The following is a 24796-nucleotide window of genomic DNA, read 5'->3' on the forward strand; positions in this document are numbered from 1 at the left end:
CCCTGTCCCTGGGTGATCTGTCTCTCCACAGGTTCTTAAAGCCCTGCTCAATTCCTTCACTCTTTCTAAACAGGGGCACCTTCCAGGAACCCCCCCCACAGACCCCTGAGGAGGTAGGGTGATGGATGTCACAGTGGATAAAGTAATTACACTCCACTAGCTGGTGGCTACTGGCACTCGGGCTGGGTCACATTTAATCCTTACATGAATCAAAAAAGCCTCTTCAGACAGGACGATTCACTGGAGAGGCTGAGTCGGTGTGCACACAGGTCTGAGGGGACAGCCTGGCACCTGATTCTGGACATTGCTCCCTGCCATGAGGGGACAGTGTGGAGGGTATAGAAATCGTTACTCATACCTGAAGGAGAGTACAGCCCAGGTATAAGAGGCCCGGGTGCAGACACCCAAGTCCCACTTCAAAGACAATGGTGTGTTACGCAACAAGTGCGTCCTGTTCATGGTACCTCCCGCCCGTGGCCTTCCCCACACGGCAGTAGCCAGCACATGCCCTGCTTGTTGGTCCACCCTCCTTCCCGCCTCCCTCCTTGCCACTAGACCCCACATTTCTCTGGAGGGTTCCAGGTTCAGCTTTGCTTCCTCCATCCTGTTCCCTCCTGGACCTCCATACCACACAGGTCCCTCACCTGGCCCACTAGGTCAAAGCCGCCTCCACACCCTGTCCCTGGTACCTGAGGGTCCTCACGGAGATGCAGTACTTCCACATGAGGCCCCACACAGCACCACCATCACCCTTCATGCCTGGATCAGTGAGGTGCAGTGACTGGGAGGGCCTTGCCACTGCCCTGGACCCTGGTTCTCCTCCCAGCCAGGGGATGGCTCTTGTCTTGGGCTCTCAGGTCACTTCCTTTTTCATGCTGATGAGAAGCAAAAGGTCCAAAGCAGGGAAGGCAGTGACTCCCCCAGGCCACTGCAGGTTCCTGGCGTGATATCCCAGGATGGCCTCTGTTGCTGCTGGAGGACGGGAGCTCCAGACCCTGACGACTAAGCGTCCCTCACACTCCAGACCCAGTGGCTTCAGCACAACCTTGTGCCTGCTGCCTGCCAAGAGACAGGAGTGGCAGAGGGCCAGGGGAGCAGTGAGTCACTGGGCGGGACGGAGGGGCGTCCACTATGAGGGAAAGAGGGGACTCTGGGATCCCAGAGCCCTGTGTGTCCAGAGACCAGGGTGGGACTGGAGAGGCAATACTGAGGGAGGGAGGCTGTGGAGGCGAGGGCGGGCCCACATCCTCCACCAGTCCCCAGAGACCTAAACCCAACACCGCCCCAGGGCTACAGCCCTGCCCACAGGACTGAGAAGGGTCTGCTTTGCTGCTGGCTCCCTAAGAAGCCTCGGGGACAGAGGAAAAGAAAGCCAAACTGCAACTGTGCCTTAGGACAGCAGCTTCCTCCCAGGGACTCCATCGGGCCCTGGGTTTCCAAGCTGTAGCAAGGCCATACTTTAAAATTAGGTGTCACTAACTGTGTCTTCTCTCTGGCCATGTTCTACTGACCTTCGTGAACTCAGGAGCCTGGCATACAAGGAGGAATTCCCAATAGGTATGAGCAAAACATCTGATTTTCTCCATGGCTCCATAAAGTGGATTTCAACAGCTTTGTCAACCACATACAGAAACTAAGGCACTCCAATCAGGTCACAGGCCTGGGAAGGGAATTGAGGCTGGGTGCCTGGCACTGGATTCTTAATGCCAACCAACCTTCATAGAGCCAGGGGAGAGGCTGGACCCCTCCAGGCAGTGGACCATTGGGGTCTGGACCCCTGGGGCCTTTTGAGACTAGGGCCCAGATGGAGCCCCACCCACTGACAGCTGCTCAGGGCCTGGCCTAGGTCTGGCAGCTGGGGCTTCCCAGGCAGGGGCCCCTAGGGACAGTGACTCACAGGCTACCGCCCACTGGAGGGCTTCTTTCCACTCCCAGCCCCCAGGAAGACCCCAGGGCCTGCAAATAACTGTTGTGCCCAGTGGGCACCAGAGTACAAAGTCACTGGAGGCTCAGGGCAGAGCCACCTAGACACTGCTCTGTCCCTGGGCTCTGACTCACTGTCCCTAGGCTCTGGCTTTGGTCTATGTACATCACAACCCTGTCTTGATTCCCGCCTGATCCCCACAGCAGAGGTCCCATAGCTGTGGACTGTCCATTCCCCAAACGGAGACCAAACTTCTTTTTCTTTTGATCTCAAAACAAGATAGATGGTTCTCAACAAAGGCCTCCCTGGGGGTTCTGGAAACCAAAAAAAAAAAACAACAACAACAACAACAAAACCACACACATACAAACACACACCAAAACCACAAAAAAAAAAAAAAAGTCAAACTAATCAAAACAAAACAAAATATCTGTCTCCTTTTCAGCACAGGAAACTTCATAAACCATCCTTACAGGCCCTGTATGACTTAAGAGCTCATAAGAAGCTCTGCTCAGAGTTGCCTTTAATCCTAGCACTCCGGAGTCAGAGGCAGGCAGATCTCAGAGAGTTCGAGGCCAACCCGGTCTACAGAGTGATATCTAGGTCAGTCAGGACTGTTTTACAAAGAAACCCTGTTACAAAAAAAAAAAAAAAAAAAAAAAAAAAAAAAAAGCCCTGCCCAGTTTCTACTGAACACCAGTGCAAGGTTGCTTACCCTTATGGAGCCCCTGACCTAAGGAAGTGAGACAGAGCTTACTGGCTCTTCTAGGACCAGCCTCCCTGCAGCACACACAGGACTTGTTCCGAATGCTCTGCAGCTAAGCTTTCTTAGTTCCTTGCTGGGTAGAGACAAGTGCTGTCTACACTGCTTTGTCTGCTCACCTGGGCACTGGTGTACTACTTGTGAGCTCTTCCTCCCTCTCCTGACCACTCCCTCCCTTCCTTCCATTTATCACAACTCTTCATCTGTTGATTCCCTCTTCTGTCCATCCCTTCATCTACCTCTCCTCTTTCTTCCTTTTCCTTCCTTCTACCACCCATTCATCTGTCCATCATCTTCTATTCTCCATCTACACATCCTCCATCTACCTACCATCCATTTACTCATCCATCATCCCCTCATTCATGCATTCTCTATCTACCTACCCATCATCTTCCCATCCTCCACCCACCAGTCATCCTCCCATTCACCCATCATCTATCTGTCAGCCACCCATTCACCTGTCAACCATCCATCTTCTATCCATCCATTTACTCACTCTCTATTAGTCCATCTACATACTATCCTCCATCTACCCATCATCTATCAATCCATCCACCCATCCCCCATCCATCATCCTCCAATCCATTCATCTACCCATCTCCCATATACCTATTATCCATCCATCACCTTTCCATCCATCCCAAAGACCTCCTCCTCTCTCCTTTGCCCTAGGCCAGCCTCTGGTCCCCATACTGCCCAAGAAAAGGGGATATAAATTGCCACAGCATCTTTCTCTCCCTTGCTGAATCTCCTCCTAGCCCTTCTGTTAGCACTTTGTGTCACTTGCGGTCCCCAGGTTTCTATCCATAGTTAAGAATCTGTGTTGCCCACCAGGATTGCCTTTCCTACTTAGCCCCTCAGCTTAGGCACAGATGCTCTGGTACTAGGGTTACTTAACACCATGAACACTTGTCACTGGATAGGGGTACAGGTATTTGTAAACTGCACTGTGCAAACCTATTCTGTAGCGGATGTCAGCCAGGGCAGCTACCTGCTGGACAGAGCAGGAGGCACTCTGTGCCCAAAAGTTGGTCTGTCAGACAGAGGTTGCCATTATCAGGTACCAGAGAGTATGATGCTTGGGGGGGGGGGGCTGATATCAGCTTGGACTCTGATGCATCCCTCTTATCCTTGGCTCTCCTCTATACCATGAGTTCATTGTCTGCCCACTTCAAAGCCAGTAAGCTAGGCCTAGAATTGGCATGGCTTCCTAAGGCCACCACCTCCCCAGTTTCCTGCCTTAGGGGCTTCAGGAAACTATCTGAAGAGCTAAAAGAGCCTGAAGGATGGTCAGACTGAGACTACAGACTGAGTAAATCTACCAGAGGGCAATCTCACAAGCCACATCCTACACCTCAGTGCAGGGGTGATCTTCCTTCCTTCCTATTTGTTGGGGATAGGCTTTGTACATGCTCTGCCACTGAACTCCACCCACAGACCTATGGCCACCACTCTTGTTCAGCCTGGGTCAGGAGTTGCTTTCGTATCCACAAGCATCTATCTCTGTGATAGGGAGCTGAGTGGGACAGCAGCCATCACAGGGAGCACCCAATAGCATGATCTGGGGCATGCTGGGCTCCCTGACCATTTCCATACCTGCCTTCCTTGTGCCCTCCAGCCTGGGCAGTTGGTAAGCGTTCCCCTCTCCCCTCTTTTACAGTGAAGGGAATGGAACCCAGGGAACGGGACCCTGTGCATGCTCTACTAGATAGTACCCCAGCCTGGGCATGTTAGGGATGAGGAATATTAAGACACACACTAAGATTTCTTGATCATGGATACCACCTCTGCCTGCAGAGGCTTGTCCCTGAGAACAGGACAGACTCTTTACTTATCCTGGACTTCCTTGTCCATATCTGAGGTAGCATGTCTCTTTGACCCTCAGTTTGCCCCACTGAATTGTGGGAGCAGGAATCTCACCATCCTCACCACAAGGCAGAGTGGCGATATAGAATTGAATGACCCTGGGGATGTAAGGTAACCTGTGGTGATATCTTGTTTGTACTCTAACAAATAAAGCTTGCCTGAAGATCAGAGGGCAGAGCTAGCACCAGTTAACCATAGAGATCTGGAGGTCTGTACAGACAGACAGGAAATGACATGGCTGCATGAAGGCAGTAGGAGACAGGAGCTCCGCTCTCTTTTTCATTTTGGAGGTTTGGAAGAGGTAAGAACTCTATTGGCTGGCTGCTCTGCTTCTCTGATCTTTCAGCTTTCACCCCCTAATATTTTTATTAATTTTTATTATTAATTATATATATTACTAATTACATATAACACAATATATAATTAAATATAAAATATTTATTATTATTATTATATATACAATAATAATTATTATTAAGAATAATTAGAATTCTTACTACGGTAACCTCTCGATGTTATGGTCCAGGGCAGTATGGGCTGGGCTGGGAAGTGCTCCATGAAGGTTGGTTGTTACAGAAGACTGAAGATTGAGGGTGGGTGGTGCTCAGGAAGGAGTGTTCCCTAGATCCCCAGAAAGGAACAGGGAGTCACAGCCCAACATGAGGTGGGGAAGGAGGGCAGGTCTGCATGGAAACTCTGTGGAGAACTGCCCTTACCCTCAACCCTGACTCATACGGCCTGTGGAGTCACCACCACACAGGCACAGAAAATGTCCTATTTGTCCCCTGAGAAGTGGTTGCCACTAGAAACTCAGCCTGAGGGCAGGTTTCAGCTCAGGGATCATACACCTTGGCAGACAGAGACCATGCCAGGGAGGATGATTGGTAAACATCCTGCTCAGAGGGTGGGGGATAACAGAGGTGACTTAGCTATAGACAATAAATCCTTGATTCAATTCACAGGTCTGGTGAATAATAAGTGAGATAATGAACATCTACCTAAGCTAGTCACCTGCTGTCTCTGAAGCTTCTTGTCCTTCAAGATGGAGGTGCCACCCCCTCCCCCAAAATCACCCCTGATTGTTCCAGCTCTAAGGATGCCTGGAGCCCCCCTGGACCACTTCACAACTGAAGACGTTGTACTGAGAGAGTTGAGGGTAGAGTGTGTGTGTGTGTGTGGGGGTATTCTTCCTGCCCTAGCTTAGTGGGCAGCCCAGAGCAGGGGCTAGCAAGTAAGTAACAGCTGAATTAAAGGATGAGCAGTTCTCTTACTTGATCCCTCTGTCTCTCATTTTACCAGTGTGGAAACTGAAATGCAGGGAGGGGACGTGATCCGGGGTGGGGTCTGGAGCCAAGGCCTACTCACAATCTAGACTATTTTCCAGCTGTCCCCAGGGGCTGGACAGGCAGGAAGTTTGAGGACAATTGCATGATCAGATGGAATTTTGTCACTGGGAGAGAGCAGGATCACAAAGAGCCATGGGTATCGGAGAGAGCTGGTCCTGGGCCATGATCACTCAGGAGCTTGGTGACACAACCGCTACAGAACCAAGGCCCAGGACAAGCTGGACATGGCGGGAGGTGGAGCCTAGGAGTCAGGGTCTGCCACAAGCCATCAGTGGAAACACGAGCTAGTCCTTCTGGTTCTCCACATCTTCCAAACAGGGAAATAAGGCATCCCAAGCAACAGAGGCCTACCCCAACTCTTCTCTGCTAGCGGTAGGGGCAGAGAGGCTCAGAGAGGTGATAAGCCTTGCCCAAGGTTCAACAGCAACAACACTAGAGATCCAGTTGTTGGCAGGTCCCTGTCTCTGAGACCCTGATCCTGTCATATTGCTGAGCCATGAGGTCCCCAGTGCCTCCTCCCCCCGCCCCCAGTACCTTCACTCACCAAAAAAAAAAAAAAAAAAAGAAGAAAGATGAATCCAGGGACCTTGTGAAAACCAAGCCAATAGGAGGTGGCGAGACATGCGCATCTGTTACGAGCTGCTTTTCTGCTGGCCGGAGAGAGGGCCCAGACCTCTGTTCTCTCAAGTTTCTACATGTTGACTTCTCCCCACTATTTCCTCGAATCCTCCTTGTCTCCTAGTCCCACCTATCTTGCTTTCCTATTGGCCAACAGTGTTTATTCACTAACCAATAAGAGAAACATATTTACAGAATGACATCTCCCATCAGGCATCCTTCTCAAGATGAATTAGGGAACTCTGCCTATAGGCTGCACTCTTTGACATTCTCGGATTGAATTTTGGCTGTACCAAAGGTAGCAGTGAGGCCTCTCCCTGTGAGCACTCACTGCCTGCTCACTGCAGCCAGTGTTCTATGCTGCAAACTCATAAGCTCCAGCCAGTGCTAGGAGGAGATTTTGTGATAGAGCAGAGACTAAGGTGTATTGCGGTCTGGGTATATGCACACATTATTCAAACAGCACATCTAAGAACAATGCTCTAAAACATGCAACACGGCTTTCTAGTCACCATGGAAGTCTTTCTCAGTGTCTGTCTTAACCCATCTTGTAGCCAGCAGTGCTTACTTTGTAGCCCACTCATAGATAAAAGAGAAAGCCACTCTTCTGGATGGACAGGAACCAGCTTCTGTAGTGTGTGTGTACATGTGTGCATGCACGCGTGTGTCTGCAGTTCCCCTTCTAGGAGAGCTGCTGTGTCGTCCCTGAGACGGCACCTCTTCTCTGGTCTCCCTGCCTCCTGTTTCCCCCTCCTCTGCTCTGTTTCACACACACACACACACACACACAAACACACCTGCACACACACACACCTGCACACACACACCTGCACGCACATACACACACACCTGCACACACACACACCTGCACACACACACACCTGCACACACATACACACACACCTGCACGCACACACGCACACACCTGCACGCACACACACACCTGCACACACACACACCTGCACACACACACCTGCACACACATACCTGTGCACACACACACCTACACACACACCTGCGCACACACACACCTGCACGAACGCACACACATACACCTGCACACAACACACCTGCACGCACACACACCTGCACGCACACACACACACCTGCACACACACATACCTGCACGCACACACACAACCTGCACACACACCTGCACACACACACACACCTGCACGCACATACACACACACCTGCACGCACACACGCACACACCTGCACGCACACACGCACACACCTGCACACACACACCTGCACACACACACACCTACACTCACACACCTGCGCACACACACACCTGCACACACACACACCTGCACGCACACACGCACACACCTGCACGCACGCACACACACCTGCACACACACACCTACACACACACCTGCACACACACACCTGCACGCGCACACACACCTGCACACACACACCTGCGCGCACACACACCTGCACATGCACACACACACCTGCACACACACACCTGCACGCACACACACACACCTGTACACACACACACCTGCACACACACCTGCACGCACACACACACACCTGCACGCACACACACACACACACCTGCATGCACATACGCACACACACACACACACACACACACACACCTGCACAGGCCAGCTGGCTGGCAGAGGCTCCTCTGTGACCTCTTCCTCCTCACTGGTCCCTTCAGACACTGTCTCATTCACATTCCAGTGATTTCATCTTTTAGTTTAAAACCACCTCGCTTACAACATCGGCCTGAGACTGGGCTCTCTCCTGTTGGCAGGCTCTATCCAGACAGACAGACAGATTAAAACACATCTATGGAAATTGATCTGCCAATCCTGAAGGTGGGATGTTCTGAAGGTAGGTGGCAACATGTAAGGATTGAAACAAACAAACAAACAAACAAACAACCCAGGCAGGGCAGCTCAAGCCTGGAACATCCTTGCAAGTTCCATGTCACCCTGGGAGAGGGAAGGAGAGGAAGGGTAGGGAGCAAAGGGGAGGGAAAGAGAGAAAAGACAAGAAGACGAGAGCCTTGTTATTCCCACTGCCTGATCAGAATGAAGAAAAATCGCAGTTGACAGTGATGACATTTCAGAGCTGGTTTAGAAAGTGAACACAAGACCATGGTAGGAGTGACTGGGGAAGCCCTGATATGATGAGCCATGATGGCTTGCAGGTAGTTGTTTGATTCACTTTGGAGTCCTGCACTGTTACAGGAATTCTGTCACTGATCCAACAGCCAATCAAGAGGTGTGTTTTGGTAAAAGAAGCGGCCCTTTTGAGCAAGGAATGGGTTATGGAGGGTATAAGAGGTGGCTGGTGATTCAGTTCAGATTCCCCATGTGTCCTTTAATATGTGTGCATGGATTTTGCTTGATAATAAATGGTAAAGAAATAATTTATCACTGTGCAAACCCTGCCAAGCAGCTTTCAGGTTTTGGTAATGAAGTTAACAGTGCACAAAGTGGCAAGCCATCCAGCCTTCCCAACTGCACATGTTCATGTTAAAAATAAACTTTACCTTGTTGTAGAATAGAATATTTGTTTAACTATGTAAAGATGTGTTCCATTTGTTTGTGTTGCAGAATAATTGTTTAACTATGTAAAGATGTAAAGATATGTTGCATTTGTTTATGCCGCATTTTTTAACTATGTAAAGATGTGTTGCTGTTTCACCTTACCTGCCTAAGATACCTGATTGGTCTAATAAAAAGCTGAACAGCCAATAACTAGGCAGAGAAGAGATAGGCAGGGCTGGTGGGTAGGGAGAAAATGGGGGCCACTCAGCCAGGGGCCAGCCAGCTGTGGACCAGCCAGCCAGTCATGGAGGAAGCAGGAAAGCAGGGCAGACAGTACATAGATGAGGTAAACAAGACTCAAAGCAGCACATAAATGAACAGAAATGGGTTTATTTAAGTTAAAAAGAAAAGCTAGTCAGAAGCAATCCTAAGCCAAGGCTGGGCATTCATAATTAATAACATCTCTGTGTCATGGTTTGGGGGCTGCTACATGACCTCCCTCCTCTTAGTGGAAAACTAGTGTCTTTGCTGCAAGTAGAAGGTTACCATGAAAGCTAGAAGATGCTACTGAATTTCAGCAGATACATTTCCTGCCAGTGTGTTTTTGGCTTGACCACTGCCACCTTCACGTGCGGCTGACTTCCCCTCCATAGCCACCTCTGTGTGTTGTTGAAGACCCTGCCCATAGCCACTTCCTCAAAGGCCACACATATTCTGCTGACCAGAGTAGAGACTGGCCTGAGGCAGGGGAAAGGGTCATCTCGCAGGAGCAGCTTAGTGGGGGCCTCCTCTGTAGCAGTTTAGAGATTTCTGTACAACTCAAAAGCTTCCTAGCTGGGTACAGATGACAGCACCAAGGTCCCCAGGAGGGCAGACTCTAGGATGTGGCCCTAGACTAGTTAACTCATCTATTACTCCTGGAGCTGACATCTGGAAGCAGTGGACAAAAGACACAGGTGCTAAGCAACCAAGTTAGCCATCTTGCCAGGGTGGAGAGGGCAGCCAATAAAACAAAGCAGGGTGATGTGAAAGAGGAGTAGACAGTAGCACTACCTTAGACAAGGTGACAAGGAAGGCCCTAGAGCTGAGGCCAGAGAGAGAGAGAGAGAGAGAGAGAGAGAGAGAGAGAGAGAGAGAGAGAGAGAGAGAGAGAGAGAGAGAGAGGCGGTGTGAGGTACAGGCTCCAGTAGCATCCAGAATAAGAGCAGGTGCCACTGGCTCTCTGAACTCTATTCTCTGCTGTGATCTTTGTTAAGTGCAGATTTGGGAAAGTTGCAAGCAGACTCAGGGCCAAGCTTAGCCCCAGGGCAATTCTTCTTAGGTTCTGTCCCTGGGCAGTGTTTTAGCCATATGCTTTAGCATGGGTCTTTGTTACACACACATATGTAAACATGTACACACATATACTCAACCTTTGAGAGTCAGTCAGCCACATAACCATAGTAGGGCATGTGTACTGATTCAAGAAGGCCAGCTCCTCTTCAGACCTCAGGGGAGCTGCCACCTGACCTAGTGACCCTCCCCCAATTCCTGACTCCATGCACACAAGCATTAAAGGCAGATGCATTTCCAAAGCCGTCTTCCAAGGAGAGCAGCCAGCTGATCCTATGGTGAGGGACAGTCTTGTACAAGGAACCCTACTTATGGCTTGTCCTCCTGGTCCTACAGGGAACAGATAGGTCAGCTTGGGGTCAGCAAGAACATGAGTTGGGGCCACTGGAATGTGATACATAAGGAAAATGTGCACTACAGCATACCTCTGTAAACCAAGTACCCAGACACCATGTATCTCTCTGTATTATGCGCCACTTTGTACGATACATTCCTCTATACTGTGCGCACCTAGGTACCTTATGTAGCACATACCTCTATATACTACACACCTCTACACATCACTAACCTAAGTGTCTCTCATGCTCTGAGCCAGGGAACTGCGTTAGTGAAGCTCTGGACAGCCTGCACTATGGATCTGCTCACATGTCACTATCATCGGAAGTCGGCCCTGCAGGCACACAAGAGCCTTGGGCCTGGACACTGGCAGCCTCTTGACTGTTCCAATTACACAATGATAGGGTGGTAAGACAAACCACAGCTTGTGCTTGCTTCAAGCCACGGCATTGTTTACTTGGTGGCTGGGTATTTTGGCATCTCCCTAAATTCCATGTTTGGGGAACATGTTTGCCTCCCTGGTGCCTCCACACACAGGGTCACGTGGACTCTGCACTGATTGGGTCTATACACGTGCCCAGTGCTCACAGCCTCAGGGTAAGCTGGAGATGGGGCCTCACATCCATGTCACAGACCAAGATGCAAGCCCAGGACAGGTTTCAAAGGACTGTACTATGGTCTGAATATGTTTCCCAAGTTCAGGTACCAATGCTAGCTCAATAGTGTTTGGGGTGGGGGCTGGAAAAAGTGCAGGCCCCACTATTATCCTGGGGATGGGGTCTCTTGGGAGGTTGAACCCCATTTTCAGTCTTCCTTGCCCTCCTGTCTGCCATGAGGTAGGTACCGGATGTGACCCCTCAACCTTCTGCTTCTCTGGTCCCAGGAGTGTAAGAGGCAGGGCTCTATTCATAATAGCCTGGAGATTGATATAAAAAACAAACAAACAAACAAACAAACAAACAAAAAACCACTTTTTTTCTGGATTCTGCAGAAGTTCAAACCAAGGTGCCAGCAGGACTGGTTTCTTCTGGACCTCTCTCCCTGCTTTGTAGACAGTACAGTATCATTCTATCTACATGCACATGCATGTACCCTTGTGTGTGTGTGTGTGTCCGTCCGTCCATCCATCCCGACCACTCACAGGATTACAAAGCTGACAAGAGCAGGCCCCAGAGTCCACGTTCAGTCAGCATCTAACAGGCATGGAAACTGGCATCTCAGAGGATGGGCAGGCAGGCAAGACTCCCCTTTACTGAGACGGACTAGGGTCCATCTTACCTTAATTCCCTTAAAGACCTGATTTCCAAACCACATTACATTCAGAGGGTGTTGGGGTCATGACTAAAATACGAGAAGTTAGGAGGATGCAAATTCAACACACAGAAGGCCCCAACAGGAGCAGGGTTCTTCTTGCTTGAGTGGGGCATCTGGGATGTCATGATCTTCCCGCTGCTCAATTTGGCAGTGGTCAAAGGCAACAAGTGTCTCTCCTGTGGTAACTCAGTGAGGTCTTCGTCAGCATCAATGTCCCCATGCATCAGGTCACCCTGAATTCAATACCATCTTTCCACCTCACCATTGCAGGGAAATTGCCAACACAGAGGACAGTGCCAGAGGCTGGCCTGGCCACCAGTGCCTCACCCCAGAGGCTGGTTCCATGTATCACTGCATAAGCCAGTAAGACTAGAGAGGCCAGGAGGCCCTTGTGTCCCTGGAATATGGGTTCCCCTCTCCACCCTTGCCCATCTTGTATTAATTACTTCATTAGGCTAGAGTTCTATCAACACAGCCTTTCCTAGCCCCTGGCAGTTCAGCCAAGCTGACTCTCTATTGAATTTCCCACCTGCCCGCTCCCCCACCTCCAACACACACTGGTCAGAAGTCTGCCAAAGTGCCTGAAATGGGGCAGCAGCTGGCAAGGGCCCAGAATACTCTCCACTGCCATGAAGCAGACTCCTGCAGAACCTCTCTTCAGTACTAGTGAGCAGACTCTGGATTCCCACACAGAGTGGGGACACTGTGTGAAATCCAGAAAGCTGTCACTCATGGAGGCCAAGAGGTATCTGGAGGCCCCTTCTTACTTCTGTTCCAGTGCACCAAGTGGTGGGACACTTCCTGGGCACCAATAATCACACTATCCTGAGACAACCACCCAAGTGAAGGGATATGGCTGTGCAGGCCTTTTCCAGAAAGAGCTATGGGCCTGTACTCGGGTGTCCAGAGCTGAGTTACCCTGCCCTGGCTCCCAGTTTACTTTTCCAATTTCCTGCTGAGTCTCCAACTCCCAAGTGGCTCCATGACCCTCTGTTCCCTTCCTTGCCTGTGATTTTTTTTTCTTTGTTTTGCTGTTTTCTCTTTGTTTTCAAGTCAGGGTTTCTCTTTATAATAGCTCTGGCTGTCCTGAAACTCACTTTGTAGACCAGTCTGGTCTGGAACTCACAGAGATCCTCCTGCCTCTGCCTCCCGAGTGCTGGGATTAAAGGCATGTGCCACCACCTTTTGGCTATACTGCCTTTTCTTCTCAGCCTGGTAAGCCCTATCCTAGCTTCCCATTTCTGCAGTATATAATTCGGCATCTTCGCTTACTTGGAGGAAGTGACTTTACTCCTCAGTAATCACTTTGAATGTAGAACCTCACTGGTAAGAGCATCTGCATTTGCTGAGGACCAACTGGGTCTTCATACCCTTTCCCTTCCTCCCCATCAGCAGCAAACTTCCTAAGCTCATTTCAACTCGGGGCCCTGGACATCATGGTAAAAGTCACTTGCTGCAATCACCGTGGCTGACTGTTTATGAAAATGCCCACCACCTGTATTCTACATCATGGGCTCCACCAGAACCCTGATCCAAGCCAAGAGGTGCAGAGTCTCAGTGCCCTTCCATGGTGGGCACGACCTTGTGACAGTGCAGTGTGTCTGGCCACACAAGGTGACAAGAAGATCCTACTGGGCTCTTCCTCTCAGTTGTCCCTTTGCAGCAGTCTCTAAGGTGTGAGGAATCCTGGATCACAGGGAGAAGCCCAAATAGGCAAGATAGCGGTGGAGATGAGGTCAGGGGTGTTTTTAGGAATCCAACTCCAGGTCTCAAAATGCACTAAGGGACAGTAAATAGCGCAATCCTTGCTCAGAAGAAAAGAACCTTGGTTTAAACCATTAGGTTCTACATTCATTTGTTATATAGTCACAGCAACAACAATATTACATGAGCCAGGAGGTTTTAATTGACATGGGTAATGAATAAAGCAGCCTAGCCTGGGTAAACTGATGGCATGCCACTTTTGTGACATCTGGGAAGTAACTTAATCTTTCTGTTCTGAAAGATAGGGAACCAACTACATCACTGACTTATTTTCCTTCTTCCTTTTTTTGTTTTTTTGTAAGTTTTCCAAAATGTATATGTGTGTATATTTGTCTGTCTACGTGTATGTGTCTGGTAGTGTGAATGAATGGCTCCTTTAGGCTTCTGTATTTGAACGCTTGCTCCTAGTTGGTGGAGCTGTTTTGGGAAGGACTGAGAGGTGTGGTCTTGTTGAAGGAGGTCTGCAACTGAGGGTGGGTTTTACATCAGGCCCAGCCTACTCTCTATGTCTCCAATTTGCAGATGAGATGTAAGCTCCCAGATACAGCTGCAGTACTATGCTTGCCTACCTGCTGCCTTGCTCCTGGCCATGATGGTCATGGACTCATCCTCTGACACTGTAAGCAAGCCCCTGGCGTTTATAAGTTGTCTTGTTCATGATGTCTTTTCACAGCAATAGTAACTAAGATGGTGTGTGTGTGTGTGTGTGTGTGTGTGTGTGTGTGTGTGTGTGTGTGTACAGTTGCCAGTGGAGTCCATAGGAGAGTGTCAAATCCCTTGGAGCTGGAGTTAACAGCTATTGTGAGTCTCCCAACACCTAACTCAGTCCCTCTACAAGAGCAGTAAGCACTCTTAACTGCTGAGCCATCTCTCTAGGCCCTCTTATTTTCATCTTTATGGTCCCCACCCATCTACTTGTCATGCAGTTCTAGGGATGGAACCTTGGCCTTGGGTATGCTAGGCAAGGTCTCCGCCACCAAGCCACAAGTACAACGCAGCAGTATTCCCTAGAAAGACTGTCATTCACTAAGGCAGCACAAATACCTAACATCTACGTCTCAGTGACAAGGAGAGAAAGTTCATACCATCAAAGGGTTGCATGGATTCCCATGAGTCTGCAGGGCCCCTCAGGCTGCCCCATGCCTGATGGAAAGAGCTTGCTCTGTGGGAGTCAAGACCTGGGATCTGGTGAGCTGGAAGCGCCTGTGCTGCCTCACAGCCCGGCATTCTCCTTTTCCAGCCGCCCCAGGAGCCCTCTGAGCCCCTATATGATGCCATGGTTTAGGGAACAGCCTTATGTGTTAGTGTTGTGACTTGTGAAGCCCAGGCTTCAGGAAGTTAAGTGGACAACTGCTATGTTGTGAGTTTGCCCCCCTAACCAGAGTGTTTGGAGGACAGACTACAAGGCTAGCATGTGACAAAGTAGGGCCCCCTTGAGGTCACTATCCTGGAACTGGAATCTTACAACTAAAGCAGTGGAACCTAAGTCACCAAGCTTAGGTAAGCGACACTACACCACACTGCTGAACGCAGAGAGCCCTGGGGGCAATTCCACACTGCTGACACACCTCTTCATCTCACTCTTCCTCTTCTTTTACAATAAAAAACACCACAAGGCTTTTAATGCCCAGCATAGCAACAATGTGGAGCTAACTCTCACCCACATGCTGTCACAATCCCTTTAGAAGCGACCTTGCTAAGCTCAGCAAAATTGCAGGCGCTCACTCACACACTGCCCTTTATACACCCACAGGAATGCCACAGTTCAAGAGCTAGGAAGCACAAGCAGGAATGACTATAACTCTAAACATGGGGCTATCTGTGTAACAGAATCCAATACACCTACAAAGATGAAGGGGGAGGAACCGTGCACAGCAACACGATGTATCTCATCAATTAAGTATTGAATGAAGGGGTTGGGATATTACTCAGTGGTAAAACACCTATCTAGTACACATGAGGAATTTTCTCCCCAGTATTGAGTAAATAAACCTTAAAATACTGAATGCACAAAGCAAATTGCATCATTTATTTGTTTATCTATTTTTAGACAAGGTTTCCCTACACAGCCTTGGCTGTCTTTGCACATGCAAATAACTCTGCCTCTACCTCCCAAGTGCTGGGACTTAAATTCACTGGTAGGCCTGGCAGCAAGTCACAACTTAAAGAGTGAATTGCATGCCCCATTCACTGGTACTGTTTATAACATTCATGGTATGAGCAACTGCAGTGTTTATCCCCTCCCCCCAGGAGGTAAAAGCAAAAGCAAAACAGGGTGGAGACTTCCAGTAGATTCAGGGTTAGAAAGCAAGGTTGCTGTGGCACCTGTGAGACCACAGACAGATGGTATGCTGAGTGAGATGAACAATCTCTCAAGGACAAATTCTTGGGTGGGGGTCCCCAGAAATAGAAGCAGCAATGTGGGGCCATGGGAGGGGATGAGGATCAGTGTTTAATGGGCACAGAGTTTTGATTTGGGAAACTGGGAAAGTTCTAGAGATGGGATGGCCGCCCAAGTGTGAATGGGGTCCATGGGGCACAGTGAACTGGTTACCATGGTGGCTTTTACTGGGCTTAGTGGTGTACATCTTTGTTCTTTGTTCCCAGCACTTGAAGGATGAGGCAGAAGAGTGTTTTGACAAAATCCCAGTTGAGGGCCAGCATTCACAGCATAATGAAATAAGGAAACTGTTTTATTTTGTTTTCTTGAGACAGCATCTCACCATGTAGCTCTGGCTGTCATGGAACTCTGTAGACCAGACTGGCCTAGAACTCATAGAGATTTGCCTGTCTCTGCTTCTTGACTGCTTGGATTAAAGGTGTGCCCCACCACTAGGTCCAATGTTTTGTTTTGTTTTGGTTTTTTGAGACAGGGTTTCTCTGTGTAATAGCCCTGGCTGTCCCTGGAACTCACTTTGTAGACCAGGATGGCCTTGAACTCACAGAGATCCACCTGCCTCTGCCTCCTGAGCACTGGAACTAAAGGTAGGAGCCACCAACCACCCAGACATAGATCTGATGTTTTTTGTTTGTTTGTTTTAATGGTAGGTTTTATGTTACATAATTTACCACAACAGTAGATCATAGTGTTCTGTATGTCAAGTTTAAATTGTAGAAACCCATCTTTTGTATTGGCCAAGTTACCAAACCATGTCTGGAAATGCATGCCCCTGATCTGAGGTCCTACTGGTGCCTGGCTCGGAGATGCAGGCAGGATGAGAATTGGGAACATGCATAGGGCCATCCTGTGGCAGCGGAAGGACAGAAAGCTCTTCAGAAAGTCTCTGTAGCTGACTTATTTCATTAATTGTGCCCTAGATCTGGCCAGCCAGAGGACTTGGGAGAAGGTCCTCCATCCTATCCCAGATGAAGGGTCTATAGGTACCCATCCCAGCAGCAGAAAACAGAGGCATTCCTCAACAGTTCAATATGGTTTCTAGTTGAAAGAAGTCACAAGTTCCAACCAGGCCCAGCCACTGGCGGGGCTCCAGAATCAGTCTACATTAATTTAAGATCACTAATGAAGAATAATTAACAGCTTCAAGGGATCCTGGCACACCCTGTGTTTAGAAGTGGTTAATTATGCATTGTCTGCACAACACCCTTTTCATACTCTTTAAGTTTTGGGTTGCAGCTTTAAACAAGAAAATATGGCATCAGGCGAAATGCCAAGTGGCTATGCTCAAAGCCTCTGTGAGGAGGGCCCCTGGGGCCATGCAGCCACTTGCTGAGCTCCACTGGTACAGAGCCTCCAGCACTTTCTTGCACTTTCCCCTAGTCCCTAGAGCGCTTCTAGAGGTGGGTTTAGCAGACCTGACCACCTTAGAGATTGCCTAGAAGAGCATCAGAGAATGGGAAAGGCTTTCCGAAGCTCTTGACCAGGTGGGAGCTGACTGAATCCAAAGTTCCTGCCCATTCTGATGATATGCTGTCGTGGTTGTGCTCAGCAGTGGATGGAAAGAGGACCTGCTTGGGCATGGTGCTTGCCACAGTATATAGCCACCAGCACTCAGTGAGCTCAAATGGCTGCTCTGGCTCAATAGGGTGCTTACCTCATGACTGTACCCCTGCAGCCTTGTAACAGAAGCCACAATCTATCTTCCTGTGCCTCAGGTGTGTGTGTGTGTGTGTGTGTGTGTGTGTGTGTGTGTGTGTGTGTGTGTTTTACCTAGAAAGTGGGGCGTTCCCATCCCCCACTGTATGGGGTCAGTCCTGAGAGTCAGTGCCTACAATGGAGCCTCATAGGTAGGAGGTGACCTTGGTATTTATATCACCATCCTACCTTTCTTTACAACTTCATTCCCCAAATTTCCCCAGTGCTTCCACCTAGCCTTCGATTATTCTGAATATACAGACATTGCTCAGTGTTGGTGCAGTCCCCTGTCCTGGCAACCAAATCCAAGGCCTGCCCCCAGGCACAGTTCAGATGTCATTGCCAGCAGTAAGCCTTCCCAGCTCCTCCCTCATGCTACAGAGTCTTGCAGCTGTCCATCCCCACCTCAGCTTTAAGACTTGTCAATGGGTTTCCCCTGGCAGGCTGGGAGCCCTGGAGGAAAGGACACATGCTCTGAATAAGAGCCTCCCACACAGATGGTCTTTCATTTTTGGAGCATGTGGGCCCTGAATGTAAACCTGAGCTTGCCATGCCCAAGATCCTTAGTGGGCTTCCCAGTGATTATAGCACATCATCTAGACCTGGTGCCCTGTGGCTTTTCTGTTGTCCTAAAAAACCCTGCTCTTTCAAAGCCCCTAGGCTCATCTCACGTTTTGCCTTTCTTTCTGCCCCCCCCCCCCACCATAGCCCTTCAGACATGCCCTATACCATGAGAGGTCACTTCTGGAAACCCCGGCTCAGACACACCCTCTGCTCTGCCAGGACTCTGACCACATGCCTTCTACAGCTGACAGGATCTGCCCCCCCCCTCAGGGCCCTGGCATCTGCATGGTCTGAAGCTATAGATAACGGAGCCCGAGAAAAGAGAGCCCTGAGTTCTAATTCCCCAGCATGGGTATGGCTCTGCGCTTGGGTCTTTCTCGACTCTTCCTCATGAACAGCTTTCTGCCTTTTTCTGGCTGAGATTAACAGCAGAGTATAACAATGTTCCACCCCCACACAGTGAGGACTGGGCACAGGTGTTCCTGGACACTCAGGGCATTCAGTCCTGGAGAACTACACACACAACCTGAGAGACAAAAGTCTCTCTAGCTGCATGGACTATGTGTACTAAGGTCCTGGCATGAACACCTAGTGCTAATATAGCTGGAGTAATCAGATGCAGGACGGGCCTCACTGCTTGGCACTCACCCAAGTATGGGGACTTCCTTTCTATGGTGGCTGTGGGACCCTAGGCACCTCCTCCTAAAAAGCCCTCTGGGAGTGAAAGCAAAGCTCTCACACTTTCCCAGGACTGTGTGCATACTAATGGCCACGAACTCCACAGAGTGTGAAATCAGGGAAAAGAGTAGATGGAATAGTTTGTTCCTCAAAGTCTGTAACTACAGTCATTCAGAGGACTCTGTGATGGCTGCATAGTGCTCTCTTACAGAGTCTGAGTGACTCAAGCAATGTGTGCGTGGAGATCACACACACACACACACACACACACACACATAGGCACCACATTTACACTATATATACTTTCCACAGGTACACACCAAACTAACAACTAACAATCCATCCCATACACACACACACACACACACACACACACACACACACACACACACAGAGAGAGAGAGAGAGAGGCTTAAGTCTCTGCCATTCTTGTTACTGTAGGAAGCAACACTCAAATCCCATTCACTACAGTTGTCAGGTCCAAATTCCTGCTGATGGGGAAACTGGGGCTCAAAGAGGAAAACTGCCCCAGGTAGCACTTGGAGGGAAGATGCTTCAATTTCAGTACTCTGACTTCCAGGTCAGGTGTCCCCCATTCTGCCAAGCCAAATCTGTGCTGAGTTATAGAGTCAACCAAATGCACTTGTCATAACAGCCCTTGCTACTGGAAGGAGTGTGGTTACAGGCTCAGGGCTCCTGGCTCCCATCACTGGCCTCCTGGGAGTCAAACCTATGCAGCATCTCACCAGCTGCTGAGTTGACCCAGCAGCAAGAATTATGCAGCAGTGCTGTACTCTAGTACAGTCAAGGAACCATGCCTTTGCAGAATCCCTTCTAGGCTTTAAGAAGAGGAAGGAGGGTTAAGCCAAGTTGCAGAGTGGACCACACTAAGTCCACAGGCATTCTTGGCCAATGGCAAGGGGCCCTGAGCTGAGATAAGACAGTCTTGTAGCTGGGCAGACTGGGGCAAACTTTCTAGGTCCCATTGCCCTTTTGGCCAAGGTCCTCTGCAAAGGAGGGTCTTCTTACCTTTTATAGGCCCCATGCAGCGGCTGCAGGCACAGGAACTGCCAGTAATCCAGGCAGAAGGCCTTGAACTTGAGCATTTTCACTTCCCAGTCTCTAGTGGACTGTAGTGGTATCTCCAGAGAGACACAGCAAGGGGCTGCTAGGAGATGGAGGCCTGGCTGCTGGTCCCTGCCGCGGCCCCCACTCACAGGGCCCAGCCCTGCCTGGTGCAGCTCACACAGTGCGCGCCTCCAATACAAAGAGCAGCAAGCACAAAAGCCTGCAGCTCATCCACGCGCACGCTCTCACCGGGCAGGCAGGCTCACACCGCTGCTGTCTCTGGCGCCCAGTGCTTCTGAGGGCTCCCTCGGGGGTCCCCAAAGCAAACCAGGATGTCCCTGGCTATGCTGAGCTGCGGGGGGTCCCAGCCCATTTTCCTAAGGAGTCTGTGAGCGATGGCTTCTGCAGCTGCTCTGTCAGCCCTTTTTCCAACTAGGCCGATGTTCTGATGGCAAGCCAGTGTCCACCCACTTGCCTTGACTGGGTGGCTGGGACAGGGATGGCTCAGGAGGAGCAGAGAGGGAGGGGTCCAGGTGACTGAGACACTGGCCTCTGCTGCCAGATAAATTACAAGTGGCGGAATCCCAGCCTGGCCTGCAGGACTGAAAACTCACCACGTAGCCACAGTGTGGGGGTAACTGGGCTCTGAAAAGCAGTAGGAAAGACTGACAAGGCCGCCAAGCCAACACCGTTGCCCAGGCGACAGGGACACATTGATGAAATGGAACTGCAATGACAGTAGGTCATTGGCTGCTGGAAGGGACTCCTGTGGCTAATGAGGGAGGGTGGGAGGGCAGTGGCTGGGCTGAGGGGCCATGGCCAAACAGGGGCATTGTTTCCCAGGTTGAGTTGGGGACTCTGTGGGCCATGAGGCCTGGTAGCTAGCTACAAGTCAGAAAGAGAATCCAGCTTCTGTCTTGTCTCTTTTCCTGCCTTTTGGCTGGCTGGCTTCTATACCAACCCCAGTAGCCTATTCTTCACATGCCAGCCAGGAACCTTAATGTTCCAGATACCAACATGATCCCTCTGTTGCACTCGGAATAAAGGTGGGGTTCCTCACCAAGCAATTGTTGGGGACTCTGCTAGCTGTCTGACTCCTCTGATAACCAGCTATGTTGCCTAGCTGCCCCCTTTCCCCCTTGATGCACCCTTCTAACCCTGTGTGGGGTTCCCTCTGCTATGAGTGCCTACCTTCCCTAGATGTCCCAATAAAGCAGCACAGCTTCTCTTGTCCCCATGTGTGACTCCTCCTGGATGCTTGCCTCTTCATGTCTGACCCACAGCCTCCTTCAACAGCTTGGAGTGCCCCCAGGGAGGGACCACATCTTTCCATCAATGTCTGTACCAACAGCTGCGCCACCATCAACAGGGAGAAATGTGAGGACCTTAGACAGCAACTAGGACAATCTCAGAACCCCAGGGACTTTCTAAAGTGCCATACTCACTTGGCCACCTCAGGCTCCAAATCTACCAACTACCAAGTTCAGAGGCTCAGGGAACATCCTGCTCTTAAGATGCACACAGAGCTCTGATCAGATCCAGCAGCCAGGAGAGACCTGATGTCCTAAGAGCCTGAGCTCTTCTCTGTACACCTGAGCTAGAAGGCCCAGCTCCTAGGGGGCAGAGTGGAGAGCCATCCTGTACAAAGTCAAACAAAGCAACAGTCTTGGCAAAGTGTTTTCATCTACAACTACCAGTAAGCTCTGTGTCTAAAAGAGATATTTTCAACCAGAGATGTCACCAATCTACTCCAGAGGATAGGACCTTGGGTAACACCAGGAGAAAAGTTTGATTGTCACCATGGTGTTGTTGCTACCAATTATGCTACTCAGTACAGGACAAGGAAGGCCCTGGCTCCTTTGTTGGAAGTGCTGGGCTGAGAATGTGGGTCTAAAGAGTGGGTCCCTAGGGTCATTGGGCTGGAGAGCTACAGGAGCCAGAGCAACCTCTACTGCATGCACAGGCCTGTGGCTGGGGAAGGGGGAGGGTTACACCAGCATTCTCAGAGCCCAGTAGGACAGACCTCCTGCCTCATAAGCAGGAAGATAGCTGGGGGCAGGCAAGGAAAACAAGGTGGCCATATGCCTGAGAGATGAGCCTGTTTGCCAAAGTGGCTTAGGCTGTCCCTCCTCCCCGACCCAGAGTGCCACCACCCCCCTCCCAAGGACAGAGGAAGCTGGCTAGTCTGTGAAAGGTGGCAATTACTGGCCAGGACCTTTGTTTCTGATTTCCCAGGTGGCCCTGCCTTCAGCACCTTGGTGGGGTGGGTCAGGGACAAGCATGTGGCACTCCTCCACCAGAGCTTGAGCCACATTTTCTCAGGGACTTCCAGATCTCTGCCACTTAAGGAAGCCACAGAGGCCAGGTGGCAGGCAGGGTGCAGTGGAGCCCCAGGTCTGCGTCATGAATCTGATCCTCATCTCTTGGGGTCCATCTTTCTCATGTGTAGAATAGGCACACTGAACTGGCTCTGGCAGATCCAAGAGGGCTGTGAGGATACCAAAGCAGGTCGCATAGCACAGCCAGGCAGCAGAGACTCCAGCAGGTGCCATTTAGCAACTGCATCAACGCTGCTGTGCTGCAGGCACGCTGACTATGCCCCACCCCAGGGCCTTTGCACTAGCTGTTCCTAGCAGAGCTACCGGTCCTGCCCACTCCAAAGCTGGTTGCCTGAGCCTCCTCGGAACCACTTCCCCTACCCTCCCTCTGGTCACTCTGTGCCAGTTACCTTCTCCTTCACAGCCTTTGTCATCCCCTCCCCCATACATTACACTAAAAAGCAGAAGTTCTGCAAGGGTGACAGGACTGTGGCTGTGGTGTCCTAAGAGAGGGAGGGGTGGCCACCTGAGCCCTAGCGCTACCTTCTAGGAAACAAAGCACTATGGTATTGGCTTCATGGTCAAATAGGGCCACCCTGGCTACGACCCTGCCTGGTCTGTTAAGAGCTCAGGCTGGCTTTGATGTGAACTGTACAGCTATACTTAAGTCAGTGGGGGGGGGCTCAGGCAGACTCACCCAGCCCCCACATACCCTGAGTCAAGAACTCTATCAACCCTCTTTCCCCTTCATTCCATAGTTTTCTGGCCCTGCCTCTGGTAGGCCCTACGTCTGTTGGGATGGCAAAGAAGATCGTGAAGGAGGAGAGACTGCTCTTAGCAACTCCACTGGGTTTTAAAAAAGGACAGAGGTTCAGCTGCTCACAAGAGTTTCCCTGGGACCCAGCACACCCTGCCATAGATACCCACAGGCATGTGGGTACCCTAAGCCTGCTTGGGGTGGGAACTGTGAGTGTATCCAAGTGTGAGCATGGACTATGTATGTCCTGAAGTGGGTTATGGTCTTGGTATGCCCTGGTACTGGGGTGTGGAAGCCCGCAATTGTGAGGATACTGGGTCTGCCTGAGAGGAACCCGGACAGAAAATGGTCTGGACTTCATGTATGTAAGAGTCTGATAAGTATATGAAGAGCTGGTGTGTAAGGTGTGTCACACGTGTGGGTGGGACTGGGACAGTATATACACCAGGACCCCAAGGCTCAGGTCCCAGCTGTGCCTCCCTGGCTGGATATTGAAATGTCTATCACAGGGCCACAACTGTCCTGTCTCACTGGGTATCGTTAAATAAACCTGCTATAGTAGCAGGTGTCACTGGAGTGTACATGTACAGGAATGTGTAAACACATGTGTGTGCCACACAGGTCTTGGTCCTCACATCTTGAGGCAATGACCATTACAACTTTCATATTTCTATTATAGCATCGTCTGTACCCTGACATGCAGGTCCAGCCCTACTTAGTGTGCCCAGTGATGGGTCCACACCGCAAGAGCCTCCTCTCTTCCAGAAGTCCAGTTCCTAGTGGCCACATCCATTTTACCCTTGGTCCTGCACAGACTGGGCCTTTTCCTGGGAGTGGCTAATAGTACAACTCCAAATGGGATAGCCTACTACTTCAAATCCCAAAAACTAGTGCAGATACACCCCCACCCTAGTCACACTACAGCAGCGCGCACACGCACACACACACACACATACACACACACACACACACACACACACACACACACACACGGTCCTCAGAGCACTTTCTATCCATGATAAAGGAAGCAAAGTTCTTCAGGCACATAGCAAGGGCAAGGGCAGGGGCCCATTATATAATCTTTTGGGGTTTTGTTTTTTATTTGTATTTGAGGCTGGCCTTGGGCTTGCTGCATAGCCAAGGATGACCTGAAACTTCTTATCTTTTTGTCTCTATCTTCCAAGTGCAGGGATCATAGATATATACTATCATACTTGATTTATGGAGATGAACCCAAGGCCTTCTGCATACTAAGTAATCACTACCAACTCAGCTGCCTGTGTAGCTGAGTATTTAATCTCTACTGGAAAAACAAAAGACAAACAAACAAACAAAAAAACAAAGTGCATTTTTTTTTTTTTTGAAGACCCTGGATAAGAAATTGGGATTTGAAGCATACAGAGGCAGCACCATGCTGGAAGTGCACTGCCAATCAATGGAAATCCCCAGTTCTCACTGACTCCAGCTTTGGTTGTCATGGGAACTGCCTGCAGGCTGCTCCTCAGGGGACTCCCAGCCTTGGATCTCGCAGAAATCAGC

General features: G+C 50.1%; 1 protein-coding gene across 11 annotated transcripts in view; it reads right to left on the reverse strand.

The window, feature by feature from the left end:
* Iqsec1 (IQ motif and Sec7 domain ArfGEF 1) overlaps positions 1-24796 on the reverse strand; it is a 318516-nt gene that overhangs the window by 100736 nt on the left and 192984 nt on the right. Inside the window, exon 1 of one of the 11 annotated variants that reach the window (XM_051203362.1) lies at positions 690-780. The exons of 8 other annotated variants lie outside the window; for them this stretch is intronic. In XM_051203362.1, the coding sequence (XP_051059319.1) occupies positions 690-757 (68 nt within the window). In that variant the 5' untranslated portion in view covers positions 758-780. Of the gene's footprint in view, positions 1-689; positions 785-20143; positions 20332-24796 lie in introns of those variants that run through there. 2 more of the 11 variants (XM_051203351.1, XM_051203352.1) reach the window with 2 other exon arrangements.

This window comes from Phodopus roborovskii, unplaced genomic scaffold, assembly GCF_943737965.1.
Source record: "Phodopus roborovskii unplaced genomic scaffold, PHOROB, whole genome shotgun sequence".
NCBI classification, from domain to species: domain Eukaryota; kingdom Metazoa; phylum Chordata; class Mammalia; order Rodentia; family Cricetidae; genus Phodopus; species Phodopus roborovskii.